This window comes from Oratosquilla oratoria, chromosome 25 (genome assembly GCF_046742065.1).
Source record: "Oratosquilla oratoria isolate Oo_2021 chromosome 25, ASM4674206v1, whole genome shotgun sequence".
In the NCBI taxonomy this organism is placed as follows: Eukaryota; Metazoa; Arthropoda; class Malacostraca; order Stomatopoda; family Squillidae; genus Oratosquilla; species Oratosquilla oratoria.
The window spans coordinates 9,882,479-9,901,468 of NC_134801.1; the positions used below are offsets into that span (position 1 = coordinate 9,882,479).

General features: G+C 39.8%; 1 protein-coding gene and 1 long non-coding RNA gene across 3 annotated transcripts in view; one reads left to right on the top strand and one right to left on the bottom strand.

The window, feature by feature from the left end:
- Positions 1-2,363, top strand: part of LOC143038807 (uncharacterized) — a 31,993-nt gene extending 29,630 nt beyond the window's left edge. Inside the window, exon 5 of one of the 2 annotated variants that reach the window (XM_076208352.1) lies at positions 393-2,362. In XM_076208352.1, the coding sequence (XP_076064467.1) occupies positions 393-707 (315 nt within the window). In that variant the 3' untranslated portion in view covers positions 708-2,362. Of the gene's footprint in view, positions 1-392 lie in introns of both variants that reach the window. The other variant, XM_076208353.1, reaches the window with a different exon arrangement.
- LOC143038808 (uncharacterized) lies at positions 1,663-18,942 on the bottom strand. Its single transcript, XR_012967611.1, has 2 exons — positions 18,733-18,942; positions 1,663-3,725 (listed from the first exon to the last, which is right to left on the bottom strand). It is a non-coding gene; the product is annotated as an uncharacterized LOC143038808 (long non-coding RNA).
- Between the last annotated feature and the right edge of the window lie 48 nt (positions 18,943-18,990).

The following is an 18,990-nucleotide window of genomic DNA, read 5'->3' on the forward strand; positions in this document are numbered from 1 at the left end:
TAAATGGGAGTAGAGTATGTGGGGATATAATGAGTGATAGTGGATTTATGCCTTGGACTTTGGCTACCTCCCTTGTAAGGGGAAAAAAGCTGTTGGTACATGTGGGTGAGAGGAAGTAGTAGTTCTAATGTATATATATATATATATATATGTGTGTGTGTGTGTGTGTGTCATGGGGATAGCATTAATACAAAATCTTGTTCATTTATGAGTAAGGATGTTACTCTTAATGGATAAATTATGTCTTTGGTCTGTAGGGGTGCCCTAAAGCACGGACTACATGTCACCATGCTGTCAATACCACCAAATACTCATATTGATCTAAAAGATTTTTATGCTAGCTTGATTACTGTGTGAAGTAACCACTTACACTGGATAATTTCTTTCCGCAGGAGATGCCTACAGGTGATCAGGATCGTCCATTTGTGTGCCCCATTTGCCACAAATGTTTTGCTAAGGCTGCAATATTAAAACGGCATCATCTTGCCCACTTCCGCCCATACACTTGTCACTTATGTGCCCGTTCTTTCACAAGACGTGAGGTCTTGGCAGAACATTTATTGGAGCACAATGGTGCAGATTTGCGTCTCCCATGTCCAGTCTGTAATGTTACAATCAAACGCAAGCGAAATCTCCAGGCTCATATCAAGGTTAAGCATCCAGACTATTACTGTCAGAAAATAGCCAGCCGGGAAGCAATATGCTAAACCTCAGTTCTCAAGTGAACTCGGTTCCAAAGCTCATGTTTGGTATAATGCCATAGGCGAATTTAGTGTAATATTTTGTATATGATTCAATTTAACGTCACGAACTCCCCCTCTCATAGGGGGTTAGGACAGTGCCTCCTTTCAGAGGATTTTTTAAAGCAGGGATTTTATTGTAATATGCCCTTACTATGAACTTGCTTGCTGCCTGGCAGGATTTGATCTGCCTCCACACCTGACCTCTGCCACAAGTAGTGACGGTTTAACCTGCTCGGCCAACGAGCACCAAATCGAATAATTTTTTTACAAAGAAAGATGAAAACTTCCACTTTTTAATACAAGTTTTGAATATTTGTGACCACCCAGGTGCAGTTGATTGTTTAGGTTAAAGAAATCTTCCAGACACTACACTCCAAAGTAGTCAACTTTGTCATTCCACAAGTTTGGGGGTAATTTTCTGACAAATTTCAGGAAGAGAAAATGTTCGTCTTCACATTGAAATTTCCAGTCATTCCTTAAACAAGCCTTGTAATAGGCTAGTTTGTTTAGCTATGTTAAGGCTTGATATAAGTGTGTTCAGTAGGTAAAGTTTTTAGGACTAAGTCTACTGTTAGCAGTGTTTTTAAGTTTGGTTGGTGGGCACCAGTTTACTGGACTTGAATGCTCAGTTCCAGGTTATACAGGTAGCAGTGCTTTGAAGTCTTTCCATATATTTCTCATGAGTGAAAGCACACTGCTGTTGGCTATTTACCAAATTAACTGTGAAAAGAGCAACCATGTCTTCACAAAATGCCTAGCCCTCCCCTACTAAATCACTTTAAGCATATGGCATTGCTCAAGAAGGTTCCTTGCAGCTTTTTAAGCAGTATACTTTATTGCCTAGAATATCTAGGAAACTAGATTTTTGTGTAAGATGTTCTTCATTCTTTTTTCTTTGTTTCTTACTTTCCTTCCTTCATTCTTTCCTTTTTTTTTTTTTTTTTTAACCTTCTACTTCTTTCCTACTTGCTCCTGTTTTCTTCCATTACTTTATTTGCAGTTCAACTTTGTTTAGTCAAATATGAACATATAAGTTCATGAAAATGACATTGAGATTAATTTTCCTGTCAGTGTATTCTGGTCAGTGGTAAACATTGGATCAATCTTATACTGTACAACAATGAAACATTAATTTTTTAAATTAAAATATCAGGTAAGTTTGTCCATATGTGATAGACTGATCGTATTTTATATTTCTTAATGTATTTGAGTTGTGTATTATAAAATTTCCTCCTAGACAAATGATCTGTTCCTCTGGTCAAATATTTGTGAGGATGTAGGACTCAAGTGAAAAGTGCCTTATCCTCTGTGTACAGATTAAGGTAAAAAGTTATGGATTATCTCTAGTTTCAGAAAAAATAGTTTCTGAGAATACAGATAAGCTCCATTGATAATTGCAAAATCTCATGCTAAAATATGTCATTTCCTTGTACTAAGTCTACAATCAAAGTCAAAACATCCCACCTGTTGTTAGCCTTTTGTAAGTTGTATTGCCTGAGGAGGTGATATGTTGGCCTTAGGACGTATTTAGAAGTTACATCCAATTTAAGGTACAAAAACAACCTTGGTTTCCATTTTGACATGCTATTTATTATTACCACCTGATGTGTGATAGCTATTTTTCCAATAAATATGTCTTGTATCTGTTGTCTGTCTTACCCAGTTTGTATGTAATACCAAACAATCATTTTCATATGCAGTGATTTTTTAGTGATTTATGTCATTCAGTCAACTTACAGCTTGTTATGATGGACTAGTAGTGTTTATCATTATAGACTGTTTCACACTAGTGTTGTGCTTTGCCAATTAAATGAAGCAGCCTTGCTGTGGATATACTGTGTCTTGCTGCATTGCTTCTGACCCAGGGCAGCGGATGGGATACAGGGATGATTGATTGATTTATGGAATTTTTGGCTCGAAGGCCAAGCGCCGGAGGATACAGGGATGACCTTTCATCTGCAAGGAGCTAAGGTGAGAGGGAGGAAAGGGTGGTGGATAGGAGTGAGTACATGCCATTTGACTTGGCTACCTCCTAATAGGAAAACACCATTGGTACATATGTAGTTAGGTGAAAGCATAGTTTGGTTAATCGTCCTGTTTTCTGAAGAAAGTTATGGAGAGATGAAAGAGGTATTTGAATTTTGTTGCCCAGAATTTGGTGTAGTCTTTGTTGTTTAAGGGGTGAATCAATCAAATGTTGCCTCAAGTTTCACCAGGTGGAAAAACTACAGCCTCACAGTGGCTGACAATGGTCCTCAGAACCTCCCACAGATCTCTTAGGGAAGAAACTTTGAACTGTTGTCTGTGTTGTATCAGTGTAGGACTGTATTCATGTCACTGGCTCAAAGAGATCAGGAGAGGAGAGTAGTAGCCAGTTATAATTTTTCTGCATGTGAAAAAGTGTAAGAAACACAGTTGAAGTTAATAGAGATCTAGGGCCCAGTCTGGAGACAGTGACTGCACCTCCTGATAGAGGTGAAGGGGTTGATGAGTTTTAAAAACTGGCAGTATTGCTGTCCATTATGCAGATACCCATCCTTGGTGCCCAAGGAGGTAAATTACAGCATAGGTGGATATTGCAGGGTGTCGTGTAAACTGGACATTTTAGTTAATAATAATGATAATAATAAAAGGTTTATTTCAATAGCAGTAGTACACTGACAATAATACAACGCAAAAGCTGATTAAAAATATAAAACTTAAAGTATATACATGGTACAAGTTTACATAGAGTTGTTGTTGTCGTTCCCTAGACTGTCTGTCCCAGCAGTCCCGTCATAGAGTTGATTATGTGCACAATGGATGGGATGGCACTTTTTGTAGCAGTCAGTCCTTGGCACTTTGATTGGTATGAGCCTATTTCTGTGTCTAGTGGCATGGCGAGGTGGTGGAGCATCGGGAGGGAGGAAGTGACGGTGCCTAGGGTGGGAAAGCAGGCTTTCCCCAAATTTCTTTAGTGCCTCACCATGCCGCTGGGACACCCTAGATAGAGTAAGGGTGGTAAGAGCGTAATATTGAGAGGAGAGCCTTACATTGGGAAATGGGATGGTCATTTCCTGTCTTGAGATGGCCATGTGTGAGGTGGGAGTCCTGTTCATAGATGTATCTATCAATCTGTTGTCCTTGGTCTCTCTTGCAGAAACTAGCAACAGCCTCCAGTTTGGACCATAAATCACTTAGAGAAGAGATGTTGTACTGTTGCATGGGTATTGTTAGTGTGGGGCATAGTAGTATGAGGTCTTCTGTGTTGGTATTGTCTTAATGACAGATTGTCCTGTGAGCAGTTGTGCTAGAGTGATTCTTGTCTGGTGTAGGAGGGCTTTTTCTGTGGGACGTATATCGGGGAGTTGTTGTGGTACTGAATTTGGTAATTTTGATGGCTTAGTTATCTGAGTATAAGTATATTATAGAGTGAACGTTTTGTGTGGTTTGGGTGGTAAATTGTTGAAGATGTTTGAATAGTAGACTGCTGGTATCTCTCCATTCTCTTGGAGTGGAGGAGGAATGGGGATGGTTCAAGGAGGGAGCCATAAGATGTGCAAAAATGGTGTGTGGAACAAGGGGGATGAGAGGAAATAGAAGGAAGAGAAGTCAAGAAGGGTATAGAAGAGAAGAAGCAGGCTTTCATAGATTGGTTACAAATTAGGACAAGGGAATTGTATGAGAGGTACAAAGAGAAGTAAAGCATAAGATAAAAGAGGCAAAGAGGAGAGCAGATGTGAAATGGGGTAAGAGTATGACAACCAGCAGAAGGATGTGGGTTTGAAGTGGGTAGAGATTTGGATGAACCATGAATGGATTTTGTGGACTAGTGGGTGGCAAGATTTGAGGGTAGAGATTATTTGTAAGGCATTCCATGAATCTGATATGATTATATAGGATGCAGGAGGGGAGTTGTGGATAATATTAGTACATACATATACCAAAGGCTTCTTTCCCCCTTACACGGGAGGTAGTCAAAAAAACAAAGGCATAGAAACCACTCCCACCCATTCCATCCCCAACATATTCCACTCCCCTTGACCCTCTTACCCCTCACTTTTCTTGGCACCTCCTGGATAACGGGTCATCCCTGCATATCACCCACTGCCCTGGGTCAGAAGCAGTGTTGCAAGACACAGCACATCCACAGCAAGGCCACTCGTGCAGAAAAGAAGACGGGGAGAAATCCCTTCGGGCTGCATTAATTTATTTCTCATACTCCCACTTCCCCTCATGCATCACAGCATCATCCATACACAACCATTCTCCACACCCTTATCTGCTGTCCTTTCCCATCCTTCCTCAACAGACATTCCCCTCTTTTCCAATGCCCCTTTTACCCCATCCATCCATCACATTCTTGGTCAACTCATGTTCACTCCTTCCACCTCTGCCTTCCACACCTTTTTCCCTAATCTTTCTTCACTCATTCTTTCCATGTGTCCAAACCATCCCAATACTCTTTCATTAACCCTATCTCACAACTCCCTTTCCACCCCTGTTCCCCTCCTCACCTCCTCATTTCTCACTCTATCTAGCCTAGTAACCCCTATCATAATTCTCAGGCACCTCATGTCAAACACATTCAAACTCCTCCTCTCTTCCTTATGTTCCAAGATTCTGCTCTATACAGTGCTGTCGGCACAATCATGCCTTCATACAGTCTCCTCTTAGCACCCATTCCCAAATGTCTAATACTCATTACACTTTTTAATCCTCCAAGGCATTTACTCGCTTCTCTCAGTCTACATTCTACCTCCACCACTCCTCCCTTTTCTGCCACATTCACACCCAAGTATCTAAAACTATCCACTTCCTCCTGTCTCTCTCCCTTAATACTCACTTCCGGTCTGCTGCCACTCTCTCCCCTTATACATCTCATCACCTTACTTTTACCCACATTTATCTTCAAGGATTACAAAGGCGGAGCATGCCGACAGGAGACCTTTTGATCCATATCTAGGTCAGATGCGAAAAAAAAAATCATATTAATAATAAAATAATAAATAAAAACTATGATAATGTAAATAACAAATAAAATACATAAATAAATGTATAGGTATAGTTAAATAATAAACAAACAGGTAAATAGTAAATAATAATAAATTGACATATAACTAATAATAAATAAAAATCAGACAGACAAATGATAACAAAACAAAAACAAATAATATAAGATAAATTATAATCATTACAGCATCTTAGGTATTTATCTAAATGATTCTTAAAACTTTGAACTGAACTACATTGCACTACCTGTGCAGGAAGTTTATTCCATTCATTAACTACACGGTTGGCAAAGTTGTTTCTACCTACTTCCAAATTGAATCTATTTCCGGACAGTTTGAGACCATTGTTTCTTGTCCGATTCTCATTCAATGTAAAGATTTGGTCACTTTTTATGTTGTCAATTCCCTTTAGAATTTTAAAGACCTGTATCAAGTCACCTCTGAGTCTACGCTTTTTTAGGGAAAACAGATTCATATGTTTTAGTCGATTTTCGTATGATTTATTTTTGATATTTGGAATCAGTTTTGTGGCTCGCCGTTGTACTCTTTCCGATCTGTCAATGTCTTTAATGAGATTCGGTGACCATACGGAAACAGCATATTCCAAATGTGGACGAACTAACGATTTATATAGCTTGTTAATGAGTGATGGACTTTTGAAATCAAAAGATCGCGCAATCAGTCCTAGAATCTTATTTGCTTTCTCAGAGGCTGAAATACACTGCTTGAATGATTTGAGGTCGTTACTGATAATTACGCCGAGATCTTTTTCACTATCCACTTTTGTTAACGAATTTCCAAATAACTTGTAATCGTACTTACTGTTATTTTTACCTATGTGCATTACCTTGCATTTACTTGTGTTAAATTTCATTAGCCACTTTTCAGACCATTGCTGTAATTGATCTAAATCTTCTTGAATATCTAATTGGTTTGAGTGATCATTTGCCACTCCGCACAGTTTTGTATCATCAGCAAATTTGGAAACAGTAGATTTTAGTCCATGGTCTATATCATTTATATATACTATGAATAGAAGTGGCCCAAGAACGGAACCCTGAGGAACTCCACTTACAACACTTTTCCATCCAGAAGTTTTTCCATTTAAAACAACTCTCTGTTTTTGATCATTCAACCAATTACTAGTCCAACTTAATAGGCTACCACTTATTCCATGCAAAGCTAATTTAGTAAGTAGTCTTTCGTGTGGGACGGTATCAAAAGCTTTTGCAAAGTCTAGATATACTAAATCTATATTGTTTCTTTTGTCATAATTCGAGATAACTGTGTTGTAGAATTCGAGTAAGTTAGTCACGCAAGAACGTTTCCGTCTGAAACCATGCTGGCTATCATTTATCAAACGGTTACTTTCTAAATGATGTTCGATAGCAACTCTGATGATAGTTTCCATTATTTTTCCTACGATTGAAGTCAAACTTATAGGCCTATAGTTATTTGGTTTCTTTTTGTCACCTTTTTTGAATATGGGAGTAACGTTAGCTAGCTTCCATTCTCTTGGGACATCTCCTGATATGATGGATTTCTTGAAAATAATTTCTAATGGAACAACAATCTCATTTTTCATTTCCTTTAAGATTCTTGGATGCCAACCGTCAGGCCCTGGTGTTTTATTAACTTTGGAAAGAATGAGTGAAGAAAGACTAATAAAAGAGGTATGGAAGGCAGATGTGGAGGGAGTGAACATGAGGGGACGTCCTAGGATGAGGTGGATGGATGGGGTGAAGGAGGCTTTGGGGAAGAGGGGAATGTCTGTTGAGGAAGGAAGGGAGAGGACGGAAGACAGAGGGGACGGAGAGGGGGGGTCGCCGATTAAATGAAGCGGCCTTGCTGTGGATGTGCTGTGTCTTGCGACACTGCTTCTGACCCAGGGCGGTGGGCAGGGTGCAGGGATGACCCGTCATCCAGGAGGTGCTCAGATGAGAGGGAGGGTGGGAGGGGTGTGGAGTGTATGTAGGGATGAAATGGGTGGGAGTGTTTTTATGCCTTTCCCTTTTTGGCTACCTCCCTTGTAAGGGGGAAAAAGCCTTGGTATATGTATGAGTTTGTCTATACACCTTTTAATTTTTTCTTTTGTTATATTTACCATACCGAGTAAGTTTACCCTAGACTTTTCACAGGTTTCAGTTTGGAATTCACCTTGAGGTGTTTCGTTTACGAATACCGAGCTAAAATAATTGTTTAAGATATTACACATTCCTTCATTTGAATATTCAAGTTGACCGTCAGCAGATAATAGTGGACCAATGTGATTCCTAACGACCTTTTTATCTCTAATGTAACTATAGAATTCTTTGGGATTCTCTTTGGATTTCTCAGCGATGTTCATTTCGTATTGTCGTTTTCTTTTTCTTATTGTCTTTTTTAAATCTCTCTGTATTGATACATAGTCATTAGATGCACCCGAGCACTTATATTTCTTATAAGCCTGTCTCTTTTTAGCAATACTTTTTTCAGTTTCTTTGTCGAGCCACTTTGGGCGAGCCTGATTTGGGGGACGTCTGTCCTTAAAAGTTTGAATCATCTTAGTGAGCGTATTTTGAAATATTTCCCACATCTGATCTACAGGTCTTTCGTTTAATTTTGCCTCCCAATCTGTAAGCTGAAGCTCCTGACGTAGTTCTATGAACTGAGCTTTACTGAAATCGGGTATTTTAGAAACAGGGTATTTCAACTTCCTTCTTTTGCACACCTTCCCAAACTCTGTCACTAACTTCCTCAATCACTCCTCTGATCCTGCTACAAGCACAGTGTCGTCAACAAACAACAACTAGCTTATCTCCATTTTTCTTTAACCATCTCAAATCCCTGACCCACCACCCTTGCATTTACCTCTCGTATCACCCCATCCATGTATAAATTGAACAGCCAGGGTGACATAACACATCCCTGACAAAGTCGCACCTTTACCTCAAACCAATCTTTGCATTTCTAATCCTTTCACAAGCTCTACTACTCTCATTAAAACTCTTGACTGCTTTTAACGGCTTTCCTCCTATCCCACATATCTGCAATACCTCCCACAGTGCCTTCCCGTCTACTCTGTCATAAGTCTTTTCCAGATCCATAAAAGCCCAAAAAACATCCATACCTTTTCCTAGTTTTTTCACATATCTGTCGTACCACAAAAGTCTCATCTACACAACCTCTACCTGTCCTAAACCCACACTGTTCCTCACCAATTACTCCATCTGTTCCTCTCCTAATCCTCTCAATCAAAACCTTCCCGTAAGCCTTCCCAACTACACTTAACAAACTGATCCCTCTGAAACTACTACACTCAAACTTGTCCCCTTTTCCCTTGTAAAGTGGAACTATACTGGCACTCCTCCAGACCTCTGGCACTCTACCCTCTCTTAAACAAACATTAAATAACCTCACCAGCCAGTCCACCATCACTGTACCTCCTTTTTTCAGACATTCTGCATGACAGCCATCCTACCCAGGTGCCTTACCTGCTCTCATCATCTTAACAGCTGCCTTCACTTCATCTTTCTTTATTTCTCTTCCATTTTCCTCACTCATCAAAGTCATTTTCTTAGTGCTTCCCACTGCAACTACCTTTCCCTCCCTATCCTCCTTCACATTTAGCAACTCCCTAAAATACTCTGCCCACTGCCCTATCACTGCCTTCTCTTCCATTATCATCTCTCCATCTGCACCTTTTTTCTTCTCTACTTGATTCGCCTCCTCTTCCTCTCTTAATTTATTTCCAAAACACTTTTTTATTACTTTCAAAATTTTCTGTCATACTCTTACCGCATTTCACATCTGATCTCCTCTTTGCCTCCTTTATCTTATGCTTTACTTCCCTTCTCCTTACTTTGTACCTCTCATATGATTTCCTCATCCTAATTTGTAACCAGTATATGGAAGCTTGCTTCTCTTATACACCCTTCTTTGCTTCCTCATCCCACCACTCACTACCCTTCTATTTCCTCCCATCCTCCTTGTCCCACACACCATCTTTGCACACCTTATGACTCCCTCCTTGAACCATCCCCATTCCTCCTCCACTCCTAGTTCTACTCAATCCTTCACTCCCTCCCTCTCCTCTCTTATACTTCTCTTCTTTCTCATTTAAGCAGTTCACTCTAAGCACATCACTACCTTCTGCCCTTTTCCTCTTTCTCCACCTATCCTCCACTCAACTTACCTTCCACCAAAAAATTATCTGATATTCCCCCACTCTCTCCCCTTAGAACATGTACATCCTTAACTCTTCCTACTATACTCCTGGTTACCACTATATAGTCCATTAATGCTCTACCACCCTTCCATCCACCACCCTCTCCCATGTGCACTTACGTTTGACTTTTCCTAAACACTGTTTTTTATATCAAGACGCATCTCCACCATCAACTCTCCACTACAATTTTTTCCTGGAACTCCATACTTCCCAATCACTTATTCTACTGGTTCATTTCTTACCCTAGCATTAAGGTCTCCCAATACAACTACATTGACATTTCTCCCTAATCTCTCTATGCTCCCATTTAAATCCATCCAAAAAGCCTCTCTTTCCTCTACACTCTTCTCACTACCAGGGCCACACACACATACAAAAACCCACATCTCCTTTCCCAGCTTCACCTTCATCCACATTAATCTTGAAGAAACCTCCTTCCACTCCACTACACGCTTACCTATCTCTTCACTTACTAGCATTAAAGTCTCCCAATACAACTACATTGACATTTCTCCCTAATCTCTCTATGCACTCATTTAAATCCATCCAAAAAGCCTCTCTTTCCTCTACACTCTTCTCACTACCAGGGCTATACACACACAAAAACCCACATCTCTTTTCCCAGCATCTTCATCCACATTAATCTTGAAGAAACCTCCTTCCACTCCACTACATACTTACCTATCTCTTCACTTACTAGTATAGCCACCCCTTCTCTCCCTCGTCCTCTCTACACTCCCGGCAGGTACCGGTCCAGTCCTTGGGTAGTGTAGCACAAAATGGAAAGCAATAAAGAAGTAAGAATTAACGAACCTACAAATAGAGGAATGGATGAATCCAGGATTGAGTAAAAAAAAAAAAAAAAAAAAAACGATACTCCAAAAACGACAAGCAGGTGCGTAAGTGATGAGTATTTCTCGGGGTTTAGGAGGCAATGGGAAACAATGGAGAAAACCTTAGACACTGAGAGAGATTTTAGGATTAGCAGAGCAATACAAAATAGAGAAATTAACAACTTACAGATGAAGTGATTGAATTAAAATTAGACTACAAAGCTCTGCAACTAGAGGTATCTAACCTACGGACAACTAACGAGGTGATACTAAGAGAATTAAATGAACTAAAAAGTTAACTAAGTGCTTTAAAAAGGGAAAATGAAAGAAAGGAAAACGAGGTTAGAAATACAAATGATGAACTGAAGAAAGGTAAAAGAACAATTGAAAGTAAAAGAAAAAATGGAAGAATCAAAGAGACTGATCTAAACGAAGTAAAAAATCAGTGAAAAAAGAATGCAAAAGTAAAACAATCTCATTCAAAGAATTAGTACAGCAGCAGGTAGAAGAGAATGCAAAGAAAACAGTGATCAATGTGATAAAAGAAAAGGAAAATTGAGTGAGAGATAGGTTGGACAAAAAGAAATGCATTGTGGTTTATGGTATAAACAAAAAACACAATGTACACAAATACCAAAGAGAAAAGGAAGAGAAAGAAATTGTGAAGGAGATTCTAAAAGCGGTTCAAGATGAATGACAGAATCTAGATACAAAAATCGATGACGTACACAGTATGGGTACATAAAAAAAAAAAAAAAAAATGAAAATCAAACTAAGAACACAAATGATAACAGAAGAAATACTACCAAAAGCAACAAAACTAGCAGTGAAAAAGACAAAAATGCATGGATAAAAAAGGAAATGAATGCAGAGGAATTAGGAAACGATAGGGAACTGAGAAGTGAAGCCAGGGGGGGGGGAACGAGAAAAGAATGGAGATGGAAAAAAATGAGTTTTTTGGGGTGTGCTGGATCTGAGACTGAGAAAATGGTACATCAGAGAAATGGAAACTTAAACTAAAAATAAGAAAAGAAAAAATTAAAAGTGGCATATGCAAATATGGATGGTATGATTTCAGGATTAAATTAGTTGAATGACTATTTGTCAATAGAGAAACCCGACATAATGGGAATTGTGGAGACAAAACTCAAAGGTACATACATACATATACCAAGGCTTTTTCCCCCTTACAAGGGAGGTAGCCAAAAAGGGAAAGGCATAAAATCATTTCCACCCATTCCATCCCTGAAAGGTCCTATACAATAAAGTATATGGTGGGACAAGGTTTATACAACCTTTGGTCAAAAAATACATACATATACCAAGACTTTTTCCCCCTTACAAGGGAGGTAGCCAAAAAGAAAAAGGCATAAAATCATTCCTACCCATTCCATCCTTGAATACACTCCACACCCCTCCACCCTCCCTCTTATCTTAGCACCTCCTGGATGACGGGTCATCCCTGCATCCTGTCCACTGCCCTGGGTCAGAAGCAGTGTCGCAAGACACAGCACATCCACAGCAAGGCCGCTTCATTAAATCGGCGACCCCCCCTCTCCATCCCCCCATTGCATAAAAGGAGAAGACGGGGAGAAATCCCTTCGGGCTGCGTCAAATTTTGCTCACACATACTACCTCACCCCCGCATCCCTCCGCCCATTCCACCTCATGCATCACAACATCATCCATATACAACCATTCTCCATTCACCCCTGTCTTCTGTCCTCTCCCGTCCTTTCTCAACAGACATTCCCCTCTTCCCCAAAGCCCCCTTCACCCCATCCATCCACCTCATCCTAGGACGTCCCCTCATGTTCACTCCCTCCACATCTGCCTTCCATACCTCTTTTACTAGTCTTTCTTCACTCATTCTTTCCATGTGTCCAAACCATCCTAATACTCTTTCATCAACCCTATCTCCCAACTCCCTTTCCACCCCCGTTCTCCTCCTCACCTTCTCATTTCTCACTCTATCTAGCCTAGTAACCCCCATCATACTTCTCAGACACCTCATCTCAAACACATTCAAACTCCTTCTCTCTTCCTCTCTTATGTTCCATGTTTCTGCCCCATACACTGCTGTTGGCACAATCACTCCTTCATACAGTCTCCTCTTAGCATCCATTCCCAAATGTCTATTCCTCATTACACTCTTCAATCCACCAAGGCATTTACTCGCTTCTCTCAATCTACATTCTACCTCCACCTTCATGGACAAATTGGGGGAGGAGTCATGCTATTGACTAGAAAGGGCCTAAATGTAATAAAGGCAACAGAAGGAAAAGATAACGTGGAATTAATCACAGTTAAAGTCAAAAGCAGCAGTATGAAAAGTAGGTTTATAGTTGTATATGTGCCACCAAAAACTAAGACTTGAACTGACAGCAAACACTCAAAATTACTAGAAGATACAAAGAATGAATTAACCGAGACACTGAAATGTGGAGAAAATATAGTAATTATAGATGACTTTAATGTAAAGGAAATAAATTGGGAAGAATTGACAATGGGAGGTGGAGAGGAACTCTGGGGCAATGTCCTACTGGATATGACCATCGATTACATATTGATGCATTAGGTTAAAGAAAATACTAGATTTAGACAAAACGAAGAACTATCAAGACTAGATTTGATCAATATTCATCTCTGAACCTGAAATAGTGGAAGAAATAAAATATAAAACACCAATTGCAAAGAGTGACCACATACTGATAGAGATCGAACTAGGAACAAAATGTGGTAAGAAGGAATGAGAAACAGAGAAAGAAGATCAATTAATGTACAACAAAACCGATTTTGTAAAACTTAGAAAAAAAAAATCAAAATGCCTGTTGGGAAAATTTTGCAAATGATGAAACAAAGACGGAAGAGAAATGGAAATTTTTCAAAGAAATATTTAAAGAGGGAACAGACAAATATGTGCCTAAGCAGAAACAGAAAAGGGAATACATATAGAGTGCTGGTATAATAAAAAGTGTAGTGATGCTAAAGGTAGAAGAGACAAAGCTTGGAAAAGAGACTAAATGACATACATCAAACTGAGAAATGAATACGTAGACATACGAAGAGAGGAAAAACGAAACTATGAAAAAGATATAATAGCAAAATGCAAAGGTCAACCTAAACCTTTTTACAGATATGTAAACGACAAACTAAAAGACAAACACGAAATAGTGAAACTGCGTGAAGGAAATAAAGACTACACAGAATTAAGATGTAGAAATGGCTGAAGTGATGACCAGACACTTAAGTCTGTATTTACAATTGAAAACTCACAATTGTGGGATGATTGTCACTAGCGAGGATCCCCTAAAATGAAAGAAATAATGGTGACACCAAAAGAAATAAAGGACCAAATAAGGAAACTCAATGTCAGAAAGTCACATGGGCCAGACAGAATAGCAAACTGGATTTTGAAAGAATGCATAGACGAACTCACAGATAAAATACACAAGATAATTGACTTCTCACTCAAAGAAGGAAAAGTACCACAAGACTGGAAAAATGTACTGTCCCTATATATAAGGGAGGAAATAAAGAAAATCCAACAAATTAATATGCGAGTTATCAAAAATAACTGGACCAAACACTTGGAAGAGGACAAAATATCAAACCCCAACCAATTTGGATTTAGAAGTGGAAGATCATGTATTACAAACTTAATATGCTTTTACTCAAGATTGCTAGACATAATACAAGAAAGAGATGGCTGGGCAGCTTGTGCCTTCCTGGATCTACAAAAGGCTTTTGACAAAGTACCACACAAGAAACTACTAAGAAAAATTGAAATAATAGGTGGAATACAAGGAAAATTATTAGAATGGATGAAAAACTTCTTGGAAGGAAGAAAAATGAGTGATAGAGAAAAGAACTCAAAATGGGTAAAAATGATAAGCGGAGTACCCCAAGGCTCTGTGTTGGCTCCGATAATGTTTGCTTTTTATATAAACAACATGGATGAAGGAACTGAATGCTATATAAACAACATGGATGAAGGAACTGAATGCTATATAAACAACATGGATGAAGGAACTGAATGCTATATAAACTTCTTTGCAGATGATGCAAAACTATTGAAGAGAGAGTAACGAAGAAGATTGCAAATCTTTTCAGGGAGACCTAGACATAGTCTGGAATTGGAGTGAAAAGAACGAAGTGAATTTCAACATTAAAAAATGTAGTATAATGGAATTTGGAAAAAGCAAAAATAGAATATCCGGTCAATACAAAATTGGAACAAAAGAAGTTACAAAAGTAAACTCGGAAAGAGACCTAGGAGTAATCATTTCAAATGACATGACACCAGACAAACATGTAAACAAAATAGTTGAAGAAACCTACAACTTAATAAGGTCAATGAAAGTGGGCTTTGACTACATGGACGAGGAAATGGTGAAGAAAATACTATTTACACTGATAAGACTAAAATAAGAGTATGCAGCGTCATTATGGACATCCAGTAAAAAAAAAAAAAAAACTAGAAAGAATTCAAAGAGCACTAACAAAAATGGCACCAACACTTAGCATGTTGACATATGAACAAAGATTGGACAAACTAAACTTACTATGGAGCAAAGAAGAGAAAGAGGTGATTTGATAACCATCTATAGAATTATGAAAGGGATGGAAATCCTTGACAGGGATGATCTACTTAAATGGGACAGAAGAAATACAAGGGGACACAAGAAGAAACTTAAGAAGGACAGTTACAGAAGAGATCTGAAAAAGAATAGCTTTCCCCACAGAATGATAGATACATGGAATAAATTGAAAGAGAAAACAGTGAGTGCTAAAACTATACATGACTTTAAGAAAAAAAATGGATGCGGAAAGATACAACTGCGGGTCTCTACGAGCATAGCTCTTCTCCCGCAAAATACAACTAGGTAAATACTTACCCCCTCCCTTTCAACTTAGTTTCACTCAGTGCCAACACATCCATCTTCTTACATACTGCCTACCTCTTCCCTTTTACTCTCATCTGTACCACATCTACATACATACATATACCAAGGCTTTTTCCCCCTTACAAGGGAGGTAGCCAAAAAGGAAAAGGCATAAAATCATTTCCACCCATTCCATCCCTGAATACACTCCACACCCCTCCACCCTCCCTCTTATCTTAGCACCTCCTGGATGACGGGTCATCCCTGCACCTTGTCCACTGCCCTGGGTCAGAAGCAGTGTTGCAAGACACAGCACATCCACAGCAAGGCTGCTTCGTTAAATCGGAGACCCCCCCATTGCATAAAAGGAGAAGACAGGGAGAAATCCCTTCGGGCTACGTCAAATTTTGCTCACACATACTACCTCACCCCCCATCCCTCCACCCACTCCACCTCATGCAATCACAACATCATCCATATACAACCATTCTCCATTCACCCCTGTCTTCTGTCCTCTCCCGTCCTTTCTCAACAGACATTCCCCTCTTCCCCAAAGCCCCCTTCACCCCATCCATCCACCTCATCCTAGGACGTCCCCTCATCTTCACTCCCTCCACATCTGCCTTCCATACCTCTTTTACTAGTCCTTCTTCACTCATTCTTTCCATGTGTCCAAACCATCCTAATATTCTTTCATCAACCCTATCTCCCAGCTCCTTTTCCACCCCTGTTCTCCTCCTCATTTCTCACTCTATCTAGCCTAGTAACCCCCATCATACTTCTCAGACACCTCATCTCAAACACATTCAAACTCCTTCTCTCTTCCTCTCTTATGTTCCATGTTTCTGCCCCATACATTGCTGTTGGCACAATCACTCCTTCATACAGTCTCCTCTTAGCATCCATTCCCAAATGTCTATTCCTCATTACACTCTTCAATCCACCAAGGCATTTACTCGCTTCTCTCAATCTACATTCTACCTCCACCTTCACTCCACCTTTTCCTGCCACATTTGCACCCAAGTATCTAAAACTATCCACTTCCTCCAGTCGCTCTCCCTTAATGCTCACTTCCAGTCTACTGCCACTTTCACCCCTTGTACATCTCATCACCTTACTTTTACCCACATTTATCTTCAGGTTTCTTCTTTCACACACTCTCCCAAACTCTGCCACCAACTTCCTCAATCCCTCCTCCGATCCTGCCACAAGTGCAGTGTCGTCTGCAAACAACAGCTGGCTCACCTCCCACTTTCCTCCATTTTCTTTAACCATCTCCAATCCCTGACCCACTACCCTCGCATTTACCTCTCGCACCACCCCATCCATGTATAAGTTGAACAGCCAGGGCAACATAACGCATCCTTGAGGAAGTCCCACCTTTACCTCAAACCACTCACTCTCTCCATTTCCAATCCTGACACAAGCTCTACTACTCTCATAAAAACTCTTGACAGCTCCTAGAAGCTTTCCTCCTATCCCGTATATCTGCAATACCTCCCACAGTGCCTTTCTGTCTACCCTATCATAAGCCTTTTCCAGACCCATAAAAGCCCAAAAAACATCCTTCCCCTTTCCTATAGCTTTCTCACATATCTGTCTTACCACAAAAATCTGATCTACACAACCTCTACCTGTCCTAAATCCACACTGTTCCTCACCAATTACTCCTTCTGTTCCTCTCCTAATCCTCTCAATCTAGATCCTCCCATAAGCCTTCCCAACTACACTTAACAAGCTAATCCCTCTGTAACTACTACATTCACACTTGTCCCCTTTTCCCTTGTAAAGAGGAACTATACAGGCACTCCTCCAGTCCTCTGGCACTCTACCCTCTCTCCAGCAAACATTAAATAACCTCACCAGCCAGTCCACCATCACTGTACCTCCCTTTTTCAGACATTCTGCATGGCATCCATCCAGACCAGGTGCCATACCTGCTTTCATCATCTTAACAACTGCCTTCACCTCATCCTTCCTTATTTCTCCTCCATTCTCCTCACTCATCACTCTCGCCACATCTACACACATTAAAATACCCAAACCTTAGGGTACTTTGGAAAACTCTTAGACCCTCTTATGCCTTTTATTTTTTTATTTTTTATTTATTTTTTTTAATTTCCCCTTTGGGGCTACAGGTAGTATTTCTAGTCCTATCCCCATCTTATTTTTTGTCACCTCATACGACTCAAAAAAAAAAGGAAATTAATATCCAGAGAAATGGTACAGGGCAATGGAGGGACAGTCATAGTATGATAAAAGTGTCATAATTTCTCTATGAACAGAGACTTCCTCTATCACAGACAAAATGATGTGTTGCTCTGGTCTGTAGGGGCGCCCCATATAGACCCTAAAATATCAACTGCATGCTACTTTATCACAATAAAATGCAGCCAATACCCCAGACAGGGTATAATATTAGTGAGGAATGCAAACAGTTAAGCAGTGAAAACTGAAGTGATAGTTTGAGTGGGAGCAATCAATGTACAAGTTGATATTTGTTGAGTGGGTAGACAGGTGGGAAAGATTATTATCGGACGGCTTCAGTTGGCATTTGAACTTTTGTCAAGTTGGCTAAGGTTGAGTGTACCAGATGAAGTAGCCAAGGACCTCAAGTGTTGTTTTGGGAAGGATTTTGTCAGTACTGGAATTTCCATTATAGATAGCAGTTGGTCTGCCATTCTTTTACTGTATGGATGGGCATTACATGAATATTGAATGAATTCTTGATGGGTAACTTGAGATTTCAATGGATGGAGATTGGATTGGTAGGGGTGCCCATAATGAAGTACAGTACAGGTATTTTAGTGATGTCAGGTTGTAGTGGATACCTTAGAGAGTACCCACTTTCTGCATACAAGTTATTGTAAAAGCCACCTATGCTGAGGTGTAGGGCAAGGGAGTATATAGATTCTGGAATTCAAAGGGCATATCAGAAGAGTAAGCTTGACATTTGTAGCCAAGTTTGTTCTGTATGAGAGCCTTGTATATGTTCCAGAGTGATTGTTCATTTGTTTCCCATTTTGAGTGGGATAGTTCCAGATCACAAGCTGAGAGGGAAGATATTCTTACTTGTTTGAGGTGGGAAGTCCAAGTGTCTTTTGTTGAACATTAGGCCCAGAAATTGGGTCTTCTACCAATGGATGAGTAATGGTTCCTAGTTGTATTGTTGGACTATCTGCAGCAAAAATTTCAACAAAAGTGCATGGTGACATATTTTGAGGTGAAGAAATAGTCTTCAGCTCACTGGTGCATTTAGAGCATTTTGTAGAAGGTAGTTGGTATGAGCAGGATAAGTTCCAATATAGAACAGGGCTTCATTGACAAAAA